The sequence below is a fragment of the Ictalurus punctatus genome, chromosome 6, assembly GCF_001660625.3.
Source record: "Ictalurus punctatus breed USDA103 chromosome 6, Coco_2.0, whole genome shotgun sequence".
Classification (NCBI taxonomy): Eukaryota; Metazoa; Chordata; class Actinopteri; order Siluriformes; family Ictaluridae; genus Ictalurus; species Ictalurus punctatus.
Genome location: NC_030421.2, coordinates 20,362,348 through 20,381,162, shown reverse-complemented (window position 1 = coordinate 20,381,162; position 18,815 = coordinate 20,362,348). Strand labels below are relative to the sequence as shown.

At 39.0% G+C, this 18,815-nt stretch overlaps 1 protein-coding gene across 4 annotated transcripts in view; it reads right to left on the bottom strand.

The window, feature by feature from the left end:
- Window positions 1-378: 378 nt before the first annotated feature.
- The window catches only part of appb (amyloid beta (A4) precursor protein b), a 36,830-nt gene continuing 18,393 nt past the window's right edge, over window positions 379-18,815 (bottom strand). For 2 of the 4 annotated variants that reach the window (XM_047156102.2, XM_017469813.3), the window contains exons 2-17: window positions 16,553-16,720; window positions 15,930-16,059; window positions 15,659-15,771; window positions 14,777-14,964; window positions 14,264-14,514; window positions 11,307-11,477; window positions 10,277-10,410; window positions 10,117-10,191; window positions 9,219-9,377; window positions 8,949-9,077; window positions 8,754-8,853; window positions 8,246-8,443; window positions 4,866-4,919; window positions 2,244-2,335; window positions 1,911-2,057; window positions 379-1,804 (exon numbers count right to left, since the gene is read on the bottom strand). In XM_047156102.2, the coding sequence (XP_047012058.1) occupies window positions 1,703-1,804; window positions 1,911-2,057; window positions 2,244-2,335; window positions 4,866-4,919; window positions 8,246-8,443; window positions 8,754-8,853; window positions 8,949-9,077; window positions 9,219-9,377; window positions 10,117-10,191; window positions 10,277-10,410; window positions 11,307-11,477; window positions 14,264-14,514; window positions 14,777-14,964; window positions 15,659-15,771; window positions 15,930-16,059; window positions 16,553-16,720 (2,211 nt within the window). In that variant the 3' untranslated portion in view covers window positions 379-1,702. Of the gene's footprint in view, window positions 1,805-1,910; window positions 2,058-2,243; window positions 2,463-4,865; window positions 4,920-8,245; window positions 8,444-8,753; window positions 8,854-8,948; window positions 9,078-9,218; window positions 9,378-10,116; window positions 10,192-10,276; window positions 10,411-11,306; window positions 11,478-14,263; window positions 14,515-14,776; window positions 14,965-15,658; window positions 15,772-15,929; window positions 16,060-16,552; window positions 16,721-18,815 lie in introns of those variants that run through there. The other 2 variants (XM_017469814.3, XM_053680976.1) reach the window with 2 other exon arrangements.

The window sequence follows — 18,815 nt, the reverse complement described above, 5'->3', positions numbered from 1 at the left end:
TGTTTTTGATAGATACATACGGGGTTGTGGGGGGAGACAAGGATTGAAGGAGAGACTGACAAAGGTGGAGTCTTCCCTTTTTTCACTGCCCCATACTGACCACAGACACTCATCTGAGTATTCTTGCATAACCAGAACACCTGATTTAAGAGTGTTTTTCTATGGAGGGAGTCAATGTAGTTCACAGGAGTGCTGTGATGAATGGATTCCCAGCCTGGAAGGAGATGCCTGTAGAACATGAATGGTTTAAGTGGTAATCAGATGTTCATCTATGCAACCTTTATACTGCCCTCCTTTTAATTCTGATGCTTTCTAATAAGCGCATGCTCATTTGGCTCTCTGAGAGAAAGTGAGTGAATGAGAAACAGGAAAGACAAGTCAAGGTTTTATCCCATTTAGTGTGAATGTCACAGATACAAAGCAATGCAAATGGGAAATATATTTGTCTTCCAAAAAAGGTGAACAGAAACAATAAATCCACCGTTTCCTTCTCTTATTAAATCCTGAGATGGAATGAAAGTAAATAGGGCCAAAGCAAAAGGCCCCTTGAAAAAACAAAAAGCCCACAAAATGAGGAATGCATAGGATACCAACAAAACACATGGGCTAGTATTATACTTCATTAGCATATTACAGCTTCTCCAGCCCCATGCAGCCGTGTGTGTGTGTGTGTGTGTGTGTGTGTGTGTTTGTTTTATAGAATAGTCTAAAACAAAAGCACTGACTTCATTTAAAGCATGTCTCTGAAACAAAGCTTTAAATACATTTGGAATTTTTGCTATTCTTTAAAATTACATGACCACAAGAAAACACTAAAATGTACAATCCTGCTATAATCTCTATGTTGAGAGTGGCAGAGACCAGCATGTGGATCTGAAACCTTCTCTCCGTCATAATTGCCATGCACTAAATAAGTACAGATATTTTCTCTCTTGTTTCAATACATCACACAATAAAAAAAACCCATAATATTTATCATCTTAAGTATTTTTTATATATATATATATATATATATATATATATATATATATATATATATATATATATATATATATATATATATATATATATATATATATATATATATATATATATTTTAAAATCTTGTTTTAAATATTTTTCTGAAAAAAAAAAAAAAAAAAAAAAGTTACAGACCTAAGACAAGACCGGTCTGGAAACAGAAAGCTCAAAATGGTGAGTACATTATTCTTGCTTCTGGCCATCTTTGCAATCAAAGTCTTTCACACGTGAGCTCAGCACAGCTGCTGTCCGAAAATCCAATAAAGACAGGATGATGGAGGGAAGCCACAGAAGAGTGATAGAGGAAAAGCAGACAATAAGTGCAGGACAATAAAGAGCACAGACAGAGCTAGAGCAGAGAGGACAGATGGATGGACTGGGAAAAGAGACTAGGTGAAAATACAGAAAGATACTTAGTGCTTTGACTTGATTGACAGGTAGAGGAGTCCAGATCAGACAGACATACAGACAGACATACATATGGCTGGATGAGGAAAAACGATGCGTCGCTTTTCTGTGCAAACAACGTGAACACTCGTGTGTGATTGAATGAATGGTCAGGTGATAAAAGCCACTCTCATCTCCATGAGTTCAACACTAGAGCAGATGAAGGATCAGCGTTTATTCACTGTCCTGATGGAGAGAGGTGAGAGGGGAAGTGGTGTGGGGTGAGAATGAAGACTTAGTTCTGCATCTGCTCGAAGAACTTGTAGGTAGGGTTCTCATAGCCGTTCTGCTGCATCTTAGTGAGGTGGCGTTCTTCTGGAGTCACTGCGGCATCGACCTGAACACAAAAGCTCAGTTGGGACATGGAGTGTCATAGTTCATATTATTTCACATTATTCTAGCACTACAGCATGCAGGAACAGAAACTGTTTCAAAGCACATACCTCTATGACTCCATGGTGGATGGAGGAGTACTGCTTCTTCCTCAGCATTATGAGGGTGATAACAATGATGGTAGCGATGACGACTCCGCCTACCATTAGGCCGATTATGGCTCCCTTATTAGAGCTTACATCGTCTGCGAAAAATACCTGAATGGACAAGAGGCCTATTAACCATCTACCTCGGTACATAATTTCCACTGACACTTGAGAAACTAGATTTTTAAAGGAAAAATTCTATATAATTCCTTTATTAGACATTTATGAGGGACAAGCATGGATGAGGGAGTACAGAATGTAATTGTGTATAAAACTGCATATAATGAGTGTTTATACCAATCTCTGGTGATGCACTTCATATCCAGTGCTGTGCCTCTCTTCAATGTCCATCCGTACCTCTGGCATCTCATCAGGCTTTAGGCCAGACACTACACAAATACACAAACAGGAAGGAAGATGGCAATTATTACAAACATATTTGTACAAACAGACTCATTATGTGAATAATTTTTTTTAGCCTTATCTCTAGTTACTGCCTCTGTAGCGTGTGGGATCCTGTACAGAGAAAAAAAAAAAAAGGTGAAACTTATTTACTCTAAACTCACTTATCAAAAGAGGTCTTCATTGCCCTCCACTAATATTGGCACCCTTGGTAAATATGAGCAAAGAAGGCTATGAAAAATTGTCTTTATTGTTTAACCTTCTGATCTTTTGTTAAAAATAAAATAAATAAATCACAAAAAAACTCTGCTCTCATGGATATCAAACAATTGCAAACAAAACACACACATATATATACATACACATATACTTATATACACTAATTATATATATATATATATATATATATATATATATATATATATATATATATATATATATATATATATATATAATAAATCTTTGTTAAATATAGGTGTGCAACAATTATTGGCACCCTTTTAGTCAATATTTTGTGTTACCTCTCTTTACCAAGATAACAGCTCAGTCGTCTTCTATAACACCTGATGAGGTTGGAGAATACATGGCAAGGGATCTGAGACCATTCCTCCATACAGAATCTCTCCAGATCCTTCAAATTTCAAGGTCCACACTGGTGGACTCTTCTTCAGTTCACCCCACAAAGACTTTCTGACCCAAAGACAACTAACTTCTGCAATTCTCCAGCTGTGATCCTTGGAAATTTTTTGGCCACTCAAATCATCCTCTTCACAGTGTGTTTAGACAATATAGACACACCTCCAATTCCATTTTGATTCATAACATTTCCAGTTGAGTGGAACTTCTTAATTATTGCTCTGATGGTGGAAATGGGCATTTTCAAGGCTTGTGATATTTTCTTATAGCCACTTCTCATTTTGTGAAGCTCAACAATCTTTTACCGCACATCACAGCTGTATTCCTTGGTCTTGCCCATTGTTATGACTGACTGAGGGAATTTGGCCTGTGTGTTACCTCATATTTATACCCATGTGAAACAGGAAGTCACGGTTGAGTAATTTCCTGTTCCTAGTCACCCAGGTGTACCAAAAAAATTAAAAATATCAATGGCAATATACATTTTCTCATATGAATTCATAGGGGTGTCAATAACTGTTGCACACCTATATTTAACAATTTTATTTTTGGATAAACCTGTGCTGTGTTTGCAATTGTTTGATATCCATGAGTGGATAGTTTTTTTAAACAAAAGATCAAAAGCTTAAACAATAAAGACAATTTTTCATAGCCTTCTTTGCCACAAGATGATCTGGTATGCATTAGCAACTCCTTCCCTTCTTCATACTTTTTTCTTTCCATCATTCTGGTGCAAGTTAATCTTTGTCTCATCTGTCCATAAGACATTGTTCTAGAACTGTACAGGCTTTTAAATATGTTTTTGCCAAACTCTAATCTGGTATTCCGGTTTTTGGGGCATGGTTTACATCTTGTGCTAATTCTCTCGATTGTTGATTTTGACACAGATACACCTACCTCCTGGAGGGTGTTGATGATCTAGCCAAGTGTTGTAAATGTTTTTTTTTCTTCACCCAAGAAAGAATCTTCTGTAATTGACCTCAGTTGTTTTCTATGGTCTTCCAGACCTTGAGGTGTTCTTGAGTTTACTAGTGCTTCTTAATTTTTAGGATCGCTATAAAATAGTTGATTTGGCCACATCCAAATGTTTTTGCTATCTCTCTGATGGGTTTGTTTCAATTTTTCAATGTAACTATGGCTTGCTTTACTGGCAGTGACAGGTCTTTGGACTTCATATTGAGAGTTAACAGAAAGATTCCAAATGCAACAATTGAAATCTATTCTAGACCTTTTATCTGCTTACTTGTGGCCATGGAACAGTTGATGAGCCAAATGTCCAATTACTTTTGGTACCTTAAAAAGGTGACGGGCATATATTTAAAAAGTGCTGTGAATCCTATACCGTTCACCCGATTTGGATGTAAACACCTTCAAATTCAAGCTGAAAGTCTGCACATTGAGTGAACTTTAATTTAAACTGCAATATACTGTGTTATAGATTTAAAATAACAATATCCTTATCAATGTCCAAATATTTATGGAGCTGATTGTATTTGAACTGTTTTCATGTTGCATTCTGCACGTTGCCTTGTGTTTGCACTGCTGTCTCTGCACTGTTTAATTGTGTGACTATGTATTATGTGTACACAATTATGTGTTTTTATTAATGTAGAACACAAAGTTTCCTTAGGGGTCAAGAAAGTTAATGAAGTATGTGAAACTGTCCATCTATCCTACATCTCTGCTCTTGGACTTTTGTTATACGTTTTGAGCCAGTGGGGTTTCTTACTTTTCTCAGTATAGGGAAACATGCTGAAATTCTTACTGTGGCAATCATTAATATATTAGAGATGTGTTAGACAGAGATTAGGTTAATAAATGCTGGAGTATTGCTTTAAAACATGAATGTGTAACCATAGTAGTTTCAAAACAGGTACCTACCGGGTCGTGTGGGAAGTCCTCTATCTGGAACTGGACGGGCATCTACAGGCTCAACTGAGAACAGCAAAGGCAACATGAAACTAAGTGATTATATACTGCAAAGGTTCCAGCATTGGTAATAAATAAATTCTAGCAGGCAGAAAAAAAAAATTACCACACAAACCCTACCGTATATCAGAGGATGAGACAAAAAATATGGTTTTTCATGTGCCAAGCAACATCAAGTTAACAGCAAGCAAGAAGTCTGGTAATTAATAAGTGGCAGCTCCTAGATTTATTTATTTATTTATTTATTTAACAGCTCAATTCAACTCAAAATATATTTTTAGAGCACTTTGGTAAACACTTGTTTTTAAAAGTGCTGTACAAACAATCAGAATAAAACAGTAAACTCATACAACAAAACATGAAACAAGAACCAAATCATAAAAGCATCTCTCATATAGATTTAAACGCCAAAGAGTAAAAATGGGTTTTAAGACTAGATTTAAAAGCAGAAAGGGTCTGCTTAAAATAAAGTTTTGGGGATGCAACTACAAAAGCACTGTTACCCCTGCTCTTCAACCTTGCTCGAGGGACGACCAAAAGTAAATGCTCAGCCTAAATGCCCTTGATGGAGCATGTGGTTGTATTAAATAAGACAGATATCTTGGTGCTAGTCCATTTAACGATTTAAATACTAAAACTAAAATCTTTAAATCAATTCTAAAGTGAACAGGAAGCCAGAGAAGGGAGGCCAATATTGGTGTAATATGTTCTCGCTTGTGTCCAGATAAAAACATGTATAACTCTTTCAAAATCATTAAAAAAAGGATTGACTTTGGATAATTGCCTCAACTGGGGAAAAATAGATTTAATTACTGAATTAATCTGTTTATGCAGTTTCAAGTCACTGTCCTTAACAACAGCCAGGTTTTTTTAGTGGGCTTCACATATGGTTTTATAGCACCCAGATCCAGATAAGGGGAGCCACAGACACCTCCAGGTCCAAATACCACAGCTTCAGTTTTCCCGTCATTTTTTTTTACTTAAAACAATTTAAAGCCATCCAGGCTTTAATATCCTCAAGGCAGTCCAACTATGATGCTATGGAGTTAGCATTTTTCCTTTTCAAAGGCAGACAGAGTTCATCTGCATAACATCTGTATAACAATGACACAAGATGCCATATTTCCTAAAAATTGACCATAAGGGAAGCATGTATAAGTAGAACAAGATAGGCCCAAGAATGGAGCCCTGAGGGACTCCACACAAAAGAGATGCAGAGGAGGACACAAAATCCCCAAGGAAAACAAAAAAACATGTGTCAGACAGATAAGATCTAAACCACTCCAACACAGTACTTTTAATGCCAACACAATGCTTCAAATGAGAAATTAAGATGCTATGGTCTACAGTGTCAAATGCAGCCGTAAAATCTAGGAGCATGAGAACAGCATTATCACCTGAGTCAGAGGCTAGCAACAGGTCATTAAAAACTTTTAGCAGGGCTGTTTCTGTGCTATGAAGGGATTTAAAACCAAATTGAAATTCTTCTTGGAGACCATGTAGATCTAAAAAAACAAACAAACAAAAAAAAAGATTGCAATTGTATAAACACAACTTTCTCCAATATTTTGGAGATGAACGGAAGTTTTGAGATGGGTCTGAAATTAACAAGAACGGAGGTATATAAATGTAATTTTTTGATCAATGGTTCCACTATTGCATGTTTAAAATTCCAAGGTACAACACCTGAGGCAAGACTTTTTTTTTCACCCGAGGCAAAAACGTTTTTTTCAAAATGAGGGGGAACAACATCTATGCAGCAGGCAGATGATTTCATTTTACCAATAATATCTGTCAAAGAAAAAAAAAAGACACAGGTTCAACTTACTAAAAACAGCAGAGCACGATGTTGTGATAGATGGATCAGCAGGGGGAAATGAGACGTGTGCAAAAAATGTTTAAAAGTTCACACATTCCAACAGAAAACTCCAGACAAGGTGATTGAGGGGAGTTCAGAGCAGCATTAATTGTATTAAAAAGACACTTGTTTTAGAACTAGAAGAAAGATAGACCTCAAATAATACAGGAATGTGGTCAGAGAAAATAGCATCACATACTTCAATATTACAAACAAGTAGACCACATGATAAAACGAGATCTAGTATGTGTCCATGCTCGTGTGTGGAGCTATTCATAAACTTAACCAAGTTAAAAGACTCAATAAGATGTAAGAAATCTTTAACCAGCTGCTTAGGGGGACAACAAACACGGATATTAAAATCTCCCACAATTAAAACCATATAATATTTTGGCATAATTACCACGCACAGCACCATGTGAAGTTGATCCAACTCAAAACCATCAAGTTCAAAACTGAAGTAAGAATATGACGACAAATGCCAGCAGTTAAAAATTACATTAAAAAAAGTTATTATTATTATTATTATTATTATTATTATTATTATAAAAAGTCGCAACTCCAGTTGACCTCAATTCAGAAGTACAATTCAGCGGCAAAACCTCTGAAATAGAGCTTGACTCACCAACACCCATCCAAGTTTCAGTCACACAGTAGAGCCAGGCTATTGGAGGTGGAAAAAAAAAAATCAACCAAAATAAATGATTTGTTGTCTAGCAACCAAGCATTTACCAGGGTTAACCTGGTTGGAACCGGGTCTTTTTTCTTCAGGGGTTCCCAGTCCAGTGCCCGCAGGCAATAAGCATTAGCATTCGCGTCACCTCTGTGGAGGCGGGGTGACCAAGAGCGGGGAATCTGATACCCTTCATCCGAGCTGACAACTGGTACCAACCAGGTATACTGTCTGCTGTTTCCAGGTTTGTTTGAGTTGTTTTTAATCGATCATCTTAAAAAAATGCTGACTCTCTACTCGTGTATGATCGCCAAGCACTTCGCCAAAATACCACTGTGCCATTTTCATGGCTCACTACTGGCTCTCAAGCCTGACCCTCCTGAATTCACAGGTCAAAGATGAAGTCAGCATACTGTGACAGTAACCACTAACAGATTTCACATTCTGCATCCGAATTGGATAGGTTAATTTTTTGCCATTAACTCGGAAGGCTGCTTTATCTGAAAAAAGTAGAAACACTGTTTTCAGGTAGCTCTCATATAGCTGTAGCAAGGGATCAAAAAATACTAAATGCTATGACAAAACTGTAAGTGTTGGTACCTCTGCAACTACACACTACTGAACATTGATCTAATTGCTAGATGTTCAGGGATAACAGCTTATTAGCACTTGCCCAAACCCTGTAAACAGCTGTGCTGTCTCTGCATGCGAGTGTGCTTATTAAGAGCTAAGCCCTTGCGTGTTGATGGAGCTCGCTTCACTGTGGTTGTGATGTTGTCCATGTGTGCGAGTTTAGTGTACCATGGTTGTCAGTGTTGGCTTGGTTGAAGCTCTCAGGGTGGATGAAGCCCAGGTTGTCCTGCTCTACGACCACAGAGTCCACAGATGGGGTGCTGTCAGGGGGCATCAAAGCGTCGTTACCGTAACTCACTCTCATATCCGACTGAACAGAGGAAAGCTGCTGAGTGGCCTCGGCCTGCAAACGCACCAGCAGCAACGCTAGACACGGACACACAGAGAAAGAGACAGATTAAGTCTTATGAGTCACTTTAATTTAAACTTTATTAGGTATACATGTATATTGAAACTGATCTTGGGTATACTGCTATCTTGATTGTTATGTAAGGAATCTTGAGATTTTGCTGAACATTTGTGGTCCACTATAAATGATGATGAGGAATACTACTACTACTACTACTACTACTACTACTACTCTTTAAAAAACAACATCTGAATAACAGCAAGATGTTCTAGTGTGATTCAAATGGAGAAACGGGCAAAACGTAAACACTAAACACACAGTACTCACCCACTTGGCCCTGGATTTCATTGGTCACCTGTGGGACCTTGTAGAGGTAAGCCACGCTTTCATTCAGACGCTCCTCGATGACATGCAGGTGAGCTAGCACCTATAAGCAGTGGGTTTACAGGTCACTCTCTAATGCAGTGTTGTTAGCAGCCAGAGGTAGCCCTATGGTGTAAGTGCAGGCAGTGGTGTGGGTACCTGAGGGCGGATCTGGGCAGCTTTCTTGGGGTCCACCATGCGTACATGCTCAAAATGTTTAAGCGTGTGCTGCCTGTCCTTCTGTTCGGCACGTACATACTTTTTAAACAGGCCAAGCACCTGACGAGGCTGCAGAATGGAAAAAAGATGTTCTACTGTTAACTCGGTGAAGAAGCTAGTCGGCAGAAGGTTTTACACTGCAGATCAGTATGGGTAGGATGCTCAGAGGGGCTGTTATTTGTCTATCCTTGTGTGTGCGCATGTGTGTACCCGGGGCTGGTCAGCCTGTAGTGCAGTTAGGAAGCTGTCCAGTGCCATACGTCGGCGCTCGTTAAGTAGAGCCTCTACCCGAGCAATGTGAGTCTCCACCAGCTGCTGCCTCTCATTGGCTGCCTCTGCCTCCAATGCCTCAACCTTTTCCTGGAAATGCTATGCACAAAAACACAAATACATAAGGACCACCACATTCACACTGATGTCTTTTGTAGTGTTACTAGCATGGTCAACCTGCCCCTGTTTTAGTAGCAAGTGCTACAATTTAGTAAACATCTCAGACTGCCTCCTTTAGAATTAAACACTGTATTACCGTCCAGCTCTATGTATCCCTGTTCGCTACTATTGGATGTTACTGATTTTTCAATTAGCTTGGTCATGGCGGTTATTAATACTCAAGTAAAACAATATCAAACCATACTGAACATGACTTTGGGGATTTAATGTGCTACAATCAGTTGGCTCTTTTGCAGTTAAAACAATGCCGTATTAAGCCAAAACAATAAAGTGTAGACACAGGTGAACCTGTTTTTACTTTAATCATGAAAGCTAGCTTGATCTCTGTCACTAACAGTCTACATAGCTAGCATAAGCCAGTAACATGATTAATATGATATAAATTAAGTTGTTTTCCATCCTTATTTTCAAATTACACTAAGAAAACAATGATATTCATGCTAAGCTGTTTAAAATTGATCCAATTCTTACAGCTCTTTTTTGCTGTCAACTATTTATAGCACCGGCCTATAATGACCATGTGGCAGCTGGATACAAGTAATATTCTTTGCAGGTGGATGTGGCCCATGGGCCAGTACATCTAACAATAACCGTTGTCCAGCCACATGAACCAACCACTTGAATACACCAATATGGCAAACAAGCGGATTTATATTACCTGAATGACAGCCTTCTTATCAGCACGGGGAAGGCTCTTCACCTGCCTCTCCGCCTCCTCCCACTCCCTCATCACCTAAAAGCAAAAAAGATTCACTATTGTAAACAGAAAAATTACCACTGATCACATAATCTTCTAATATGTCTTCTGTGGTACTCACCTGCGACATCCTCTCCCTGTGTTTGGCCTCCAGACGCTCTTTAGCTTTTTGGAAGTGAGCATGTTCGTTAACATCTCCAGGAGCCTCTAGGTAGCGGCCCACGGCGTCGGGGGGGCTCGGAGCCATAGTGGGCACTGTGGTGGAGGGGATGAATTGAGAGCAGAGCAAAACAGAGGAAAAAAAAAACATGATGCAACAATACTAGATTCTTGGTTATGAAGCAATGAATCAAATTTATTATTCAAACAAGCACGTAACTCTGAATGCAAAACAGCAAGTGTTAGTCATTTTTCCTTCAAACTTTGCTCTTGATGGAAAGACAGTTGCATAATGCAGCAGACCTCAGTAGTGTTAGTGAAAAAGATGGCACTGTCCAGAAAAACTGACCTGTGTGTGCTGTAGTCAGTATGGGTGTGCGTGTGTGTGTTTGTGTGTGTAGTCAGACTCCAGATTTTGGTGAGCCAGCTCCTGTGTGGTGGATGTACGAGTATGTGTTATCAAGATGGTGGTATAAAACAGCGAGTCTCCCACAGCGCCCAACTATTTGCTTAACTGTGTGGAAAATAGATAGATGTGGGTCATAGCCACAGACTGGTCAGACCAGCCGGACTTGGAATAAAGAGGCAAACCATGCAAGAAAAACACAGCTACTGTCACACAGAACACATTTGAGCAGGTTAGGAGAGAACTGCAAGTTTTTAGATAAAGAGAACATCAACATCAATGATTCACAATGCAGTTATTAGAAGCACACAGCAGTAGAAACGCTTATGTAAGAACACACGTATGCACAAATACAAAAGGATCACACTGCTCTTTCTATAGACATTTAGCATTTACGTAAGAGTGAGCATGAAAGCTAAGTTAATCAGTGCCTCAAAACAGGCCTTTCATAGGGTCCTGTAGTCCATGCACACTAAAGCAACCAGGCAAAGTGCAGCACAGAGACGGAGGAAACAGAGACACAGTGCTAGTTATCAGAGAGAGTCACTCTCCCTCCTAGACAGGACAGGTGGTCTCGGAGGCTTACACACGCTGCTGCTGCACACAGCCATGCAGTACTCCTCTGATTCAAAGTTATTGCGGTTGCCTCCGCAGCCCCCAAAGGTGAAAGGAGCACACCGTCCTGTCTCGGCCACAAAGTACCAGCGGGGCAGCTTGGCGTCACACGGGCCTTTCCGTGCCGGAGCCCAGCACACGGCTGACAAGGGAGAGATGCTTCGCATTATACACATAAACGCAATTGTGTACACACCAGAGCTGCAGTCAAGACCACTTCTCAAAAAGATGGATGATTAAAATGTTCCAATGTGTTTTAAATGAATCTTATACCACAGCATGGTCTAGAATCCGAATGGTCAGAAAGTGTGCATTGTTTTCTTATAACAGCACAGGTATTTCTGGCTGTAACATGAACGGAAGGGTTTATATTAATACTCTTGTTCCAGCACATTACTGTTTCTATAGTAACAGCTCATACACAGGGACTTGCACTCCACATAATCTAAGACTAACAATAAATGGATTTTAAAATGTGTTGTTCTTTAACAAAGCAGTTTAAGAATTATTGCTATGGCGACGGTTTTTGTTAGGAAACATTTATTTAACATTTAAGAAAGGATCTTGTGGGATTTTCACACTACAGTCTCTAGAGTTTACACAGAATGGTGCGAAAAACTCTCGTACGCGGACGGTCTTCAGTCTAAAACACACTGTTGATGAGAGAGATCAGAGGAGAATGACCAGAATGGTTTGAGCTGACAGAAAGTCTATAGTAACTCAATAAGCACTCTTTACAACCATGGTGAGCAGAAAAGCATCTCACCATGCACAACACTTCAAACCTTTAGGTGGATGAGCTACAACAGCAGAACACCACATCAGGTTCCACTCCTCTCAGCCAAGAACAAGAATCTGAGGCCATCATGGGCACAGACTCACCGAAGCTAGACAGTTAAAGAATGGAAAAAGCCTAGATGTTTTTTTTTGTAATCCACAGAACTGTCACTCACTCAGTGTTTTTTATTTTTCGCACCATTCTGTGTAAACTCTAGTGATTGTTGTGTGTGAAATTCCCAGGAGATCAGCAATTTCTGAAACACTGAACAAGGTTTGGTTGATGTGAACTTTAACTGAAGCTCTTGACCTGTATCTGCATGATTTTTTGTTTGTTTGTTTGTATTAGAGTTTACCAGCTTCAATGGCTATTTCATGGCAAATATATATAAAATTCAGCTTAAAAAGTCAGACATCTTTGTACAACATGTTAACTGTATAAAAGATTCTTTAAATTTACTTGTGATAATTTTAAAAGTTTTCCTGGGTCCATCTTACAAAAGAAGTCTTTCAAAGTTTGACCTGATAAAAGGTGTTGTCCCAGGTCATTAAAAATAGCGAAGGCCAAAAACTAGGCTTTACAGTCAAGGCAGTGTTACAATATTGGCATTTTGGTGGTTCTTTACCAGCCTGGTGTGACTTATGCGGCACCTTGTGCACACAACTTGATATTTTTCCAACTACAGGGTTTTTTTTTCAAATAATTTATTTAGAGATTTTTCCCATTCCACTTGCCATTTGTTGAATATATATTGATTGATCAATAACTTAAAGTCAGAAGGTGGTATTTTGCACTCTGTTTCCATGAGGGCTTTGTTTTGCTTTAACCTAATAAAAAGTTGTGCAAGGACCTGAAGCAAGCAGTTCAAGTGAGGAAACCAACCAAAATCCCAGAGGTGAAGCTGCTCTGTACTGAGGAATGGGCTAAAATTCCTCCAAGCCGATGTGCAGGACTGATAAAGAGTAACTGGAAATGTTTAGTTGCAGTTATTGCTGCACAAGGGGATCACACCAACTACTGAAAGCAAAGGTTCACATACTTTTGAAACTCGCAGATATGTAATATTGGATCATTTTCCTCAATAAATAAATGACCAAGTATAATTTTTTTGTCTCATTTGTTTAATTCTTGTTGTGGTCTACTTTTAGGACTTGTGTGGAAATCTGATGTTGTTTTAGGTCACATTTATGCAGAAATATAGAAAATTCTAAAGGGTTCACAGTATATTACATCACTGTGTAATATACTGTGTAAGTATGCCCCCGCCTCCACACTTTATTATCTGTGTGTATCATTCTTGCGTGTTTATGAAATTAACTCTGACAAGGTCATTTATTTTAGGATGCCTTGGTCTTTCCAACTCTCAGTCTGTTTTCACGGAGAGAACCTACAAGTCATTAATAAATAGAACAGAACAAAAGAGACTGGATTAAAATATAAGTAAGACCCCATCATTAGTGCTTGCACAGAGTTGCATGTACCCCTAATCTGGGTAATTTTACATGTCTAATTGCCATCCTTACACTAAGGCTGATTAGAAGACATCCTCATGATCAGGTGGTCTGATCAAGACTTCAGCTCTGGCATATACACAAACACACACACCAGATATGGTAATGGAAGAGTCAGGCCACTGTATAACAACAAATGCTGCAGTGCACAAACATGGCAGCTATATTATGTTTTAACTCCTCCTGTAAAAGGAGCCAATCGCTTTGTCGGTTTAGACATTCCCAGAAAAAGCTGTATACCACTTCATCACTTTTCCGTGATCTTATTTCAGCACAAGATCACACATTATTTATGTCAAGTTTTCATATTTCACGAATCCATTTCTGCTACATGGCTTACTCCCTTTTAAAGTACACAGGACCTTAGTGTTGTATGAATTAAAATAATTTCCCAGGACTGTTGCCAAAGTTGCAGCCGAGTGGACAGGCTTTACCAGAAGAACTTTATGCACACACACTCATTTGGACTTGCGCACAGCATTCATGGACTCTCATCTCAAACACAACAAACAATGCTATTTGTCTGAAAGTTTTTCCTCTTGTGATTAATTAAGCAAAACCTGGAGAATAAAAATGTCTGATTAAAATAATTAATACCGCTTACATTCATGTGAATGCGTATATTTAAATGCATCTTACCTCGCACAACCTCTTCTATAGACTCAGTGGTTGTAGTAGTGGTGGTGGTCATGGCAACATTTGAAGCTTGCTCACTGGTGTCACGTTCGTTTATAGCATCCTCGTCCTCATCGTCTTCCTCATCATCTTCCACACCATCACCATCCTCATCATTCTCCCAGCCCTCTTCTACATCATCTCCTATGTCTTCATCTACATCCACATTGACAGACTCTAGTTCCTGCTGTTCTGTAGGGGCTTGTTTGGGCAGGCTGGAATCAAAAAGAAGGAAAATGTGTGTTCAAACATTGGCTAAGGCTCCTGAGAGAACAGCAATCTGTACGTTTCTAAGCCTCTGCCACATTTAGCTCTAATCTGGAATTCTAACCAGGTCATTTACAGCTAATGTGTTGGGATTCTAAGTGTATGGGTTTAAATCTGTTGGTACAATGTGTGTGTGATGAATATCATGTCTCAGTGGGTATTTGATTAGTGATGCTGTGCTGCACCAGTCTTCCCTCTGTATGCGTGTACCTGTCAGTGTATTCATTCTCAGCGGCTCCCCACCAGACGTCCGAGTTGACTTCCTCCTGCTCTTCAGCCTCAGAGTCTCTCTGCTCCTCCAGCGGGCAGCACACAAACTCTACACCACGGAAACGGTCAATACCGCATGGCAACAGCATCCCAAAGTCATGCAGATTCATCGAACGATCACCACATGACTACAGGCGTGGAAGGAGCCATGAAAAAGAGAGAGGGACAGGAAGGGCATGAGACCTGGTATGTAGGAAGTCATATTGGGCCAGACAGCATGCAGAAACATTACAATAGTTCTGTATGTCTTAAGTGGTTTTGACTTCAATATTATTTTCAATTTCTGTATGAAATGGAGGCTGGTTTGGTTTAGGTTCTGTAAGGACCCAGTAGGAATGCAGATTTTGGAAAATTAATTTAGCCACAGTTAGTCTGTGATTAACCATTAAAATACAAACCTAAATTCAATCAGCTTGCATACCTCCTAAACATAAGTTGAGCTTGCTAAGTTAAAAACAATATATAAAAGCTGCCAGTTTGTCAAATATGGGCCTAAGGTAGCTAATGTAACCCAACAAAATGCACAATTCCCTAACATGCAGTAAAAAAGAAACAATCAAGACATTACTAACTACTTCACGAGTAAAGTACAGGCTAACAGTATTAGTTTGGCTTAGATTTAAATGTTAACTTTTTCAGCTAGGTCCAACAAAGAAATGATCATTTTAGCTAAATAACATTAGATTAATAATAGCTTAATTTTAATTAATTCATTAATTTTTTAAGTTCACACAAATGGCTTTAAAACATGATACTAGTTTGTGTACCCCACTGCAAATTCTTTACTGATACTCATGTGCAGTGTGTGCTGTAGATCCTGACCTCTTTGGCCACAGTGTGCCAGTGCAGGTGGCTCTCACACATATCCATCCGCTCCTGGTGTAGGAATTTACACTTGTCAGGAACCAGAAGGGCATCGCTCACAAACTCTCCGACTGGCAAACACAAACATATCATAATCTGTTACTAAACACATGTTTGATATCACTACGCGAGACAACACTACCCTGTCAAGGACAGGCTGCATTCCCAGCCACGAGATAGATGGACGCGTTTATAATAAAAGACATCCACAACAAACACACACACTCACCCAGGCAGCGATAGGGCACTACAATGTGTACGTGGCTGCGGCACTGATGTCTGCCCTTCTTGCACCAGTTCTGGATGCTGACTGGCTGGTTGGCCTCCACTACATTAGTGATCTGCAGGTCAGGGTACACCTACAACACAACAAGCTACTCAGTGAAACTTATATTTGGTACAGAGGTTAAAGAATAAAATAAAATAATAAAAAACAATACACAGCCATAGAATAATCACAGATTTTGATAGAACATATACAGTTTTTGCTCCAACACTGACACTATTTCTTGGATTTGCCATAAAGACAGCTCCAAACAGAAGGCACTCAGTTAAAATATTAAGCAGGAATCAATTCTGCATGTTTGTTTAGTTTCCTGACTTTTACTGGCTTTACAGATTCAGATTTAACAGTATAAAAATAAATACAGCTTTTAATCTTCTTATATACCTTTAAGATATCTTACAACTTACATAAAACCACAAATCACATGAAGTATTCTGAAAAAATTTAACTTTTACTCATCTATATTTAATCTCATTCTATTTACAATATGTCCTCCAAGGTTATACATGAACTTTGCTCTGTGTTTCTATTCCTTCCCATTAACTCATCCTACCCCACCCCATTACCTCCTGGCAGTACTGCAGAATTCCTTCCTTGGTTCTGATGCAGCTCTTGGTGCCAGTAGGATCAGGCTCCCACTTTCCACTCTGGACGTTGATATGCATGTTGAGTTTCCCACAGAACATGGCCACCTGAGGCTCGGCCAGCAATCCCACCGAGTCGTCCGATGGCACCTGCCACCAAGAGATATGGCATGGAGACGTGGGTGAGCTTTTGCACTTGATCAAGCCAAGAGACGTTTTATATCATTCTGAAATTAAACTGTATAAATACTGACTCTCCTTGCAAGTCAAGAAAATTGTTCAAAGTTTCAAAATGGCTTGCTTTTCTCCCATAGACATCTCTCTGATCTTCATGTTGGCTTATCCTTTTTAACAACAAATGCAGTCTTCACAGGTGAAAAGGAAGGATAAAATCAAGAGCAGATGTTCAGAGCTATTTGTTGTTTAAATAATCAGTCTTAACAGGACACACCTGTCAGTCACATGTTCCAATATTTTTGCTAGTCTACAAATTGGGTGGTCTGATACAAAATGTTCTGTCGTTTAACACATCTACATATAAATACCAGGAAATAAAACCTGAAATTCTAAACTATCTTCTCATATTCATCTTTTGATCTCAATAACAAACATCTTCAGTCTACAGCAAAAACAAATGAATTGTCCATTGCTGTTCCAATAGTTTCAGCGAGGACTGCATGTATCTTACTTCCTCCAATACATATTCCATATTTCAGAGAGAGAGAGAGAGAGAGAGAGAGAGAGAGAGAGAGAGAGAGAGAGAGAGAGAGAGAGAGAGAGAGAGAGAGAGAGAGCAAGCGAGAGCGATGTTATGACTGTTCAAATGTGCCTTTTATGACCTGGCTTTGCCCGTGAATAATGCAACACATCCCCCTATAAGCTACAGAAAACACTTTCACTAGGCACAAAGGATTATAGGATTGCTATAGCAATCCCCCCAACCCTTTAAACAAAACAGAAAGTCTAAAAAAAAAAAAAAAAAAAGTGAAAATAAATACCAGGGAGCAACTGGAGTTGGGCTCAATTAGCAGCTCCTCCATGTTCCTAATAAACAAACTGCTGGGTGCATGGCACAACAAAGACATCTTTTGTTACATGGATGATGTAAACAACTTATTATGCCAGATCCTAGACTAGAATAATATCTAGTCATCCGGAAATAACACATAATAGTCCAAGGATGTGGGATTTTTCCACTTCTGGCATCTCAGGACCACTACAGATGTTTGATCAAGGGCTTCTCTGAGGATGTTAAAAGAAAAATGAAAGTCTTTCTAAAATATCCCCAACAAACAAGCCCTCTGCTGCCTCTTAGGTGAATCTCAATAAAAATGAAATAGTGAAAACATGTCCCTTACCAGCTAACTCTATGCCATCTGTTGAAAGACTTGGCAGAACATATAGTGCATTATGGCACACATGCACAGTTACAAATCCAAATTCATTATGTACCACCTGGTCAAGCATCTGTGTGTGTTTCCCCATCACATAGTGCAACCTTTTAGAGTAGGTTTCTCTGTAGGTTGTATGGCAGTGACATTTCCCACAAGATAATAGAGATACACTAAAACACCAACAGCAACAATAATGGAGGAGCTTCAAGGGCTGACAATTTTTAATCAGCACTTGGTTTAATGAAAATTGGACAGTCTGGGGTTTCTGCTATGCTCAATGGGAATCTCATCAGATGCTTTTACAGGGTGACCCAAAAGGTCTCCATACATCAACACTTGATGTTCATACAAACACAAAATGTCTTTTCATACTTAATTTATACTGAAGATTTTTTTTTCCAGTTCACCTTTAACCCTCCTATTATGTTGGGGGGGAATATTTGCATATACGTTCATGACCCTAAATGAGTCAAAGTCAAAACATTTCAAAGAGAGAGAGATTAAGCAGTATTTCAGATATCTCAAATGGGGAAATGGGTCAAACTGACTCATAACCTAATAGGAGGGTTAAGAAAGCCTTTGACAAAAGAAGAATGTCTTGAAATCATTCTCATGGATTGACCAGAAAGCAGACACAAGGTTGCAATGGACATGCATAACACCAAATGATTTCATCATGAGTGGGAGAATTGACTGTGTGTGTTTACAAAGAAACGGCAATCATGTAGAGGATGTTTTGTAAAAAAAAGTTACATTTTGCTAAAAAGTATTAATTCCCCCATGTATGGAGACTTTTGGGACACCCTGTATTTAAGATTCCTCTGCTGTACTGTCCAGTAAAAAAGCGATTT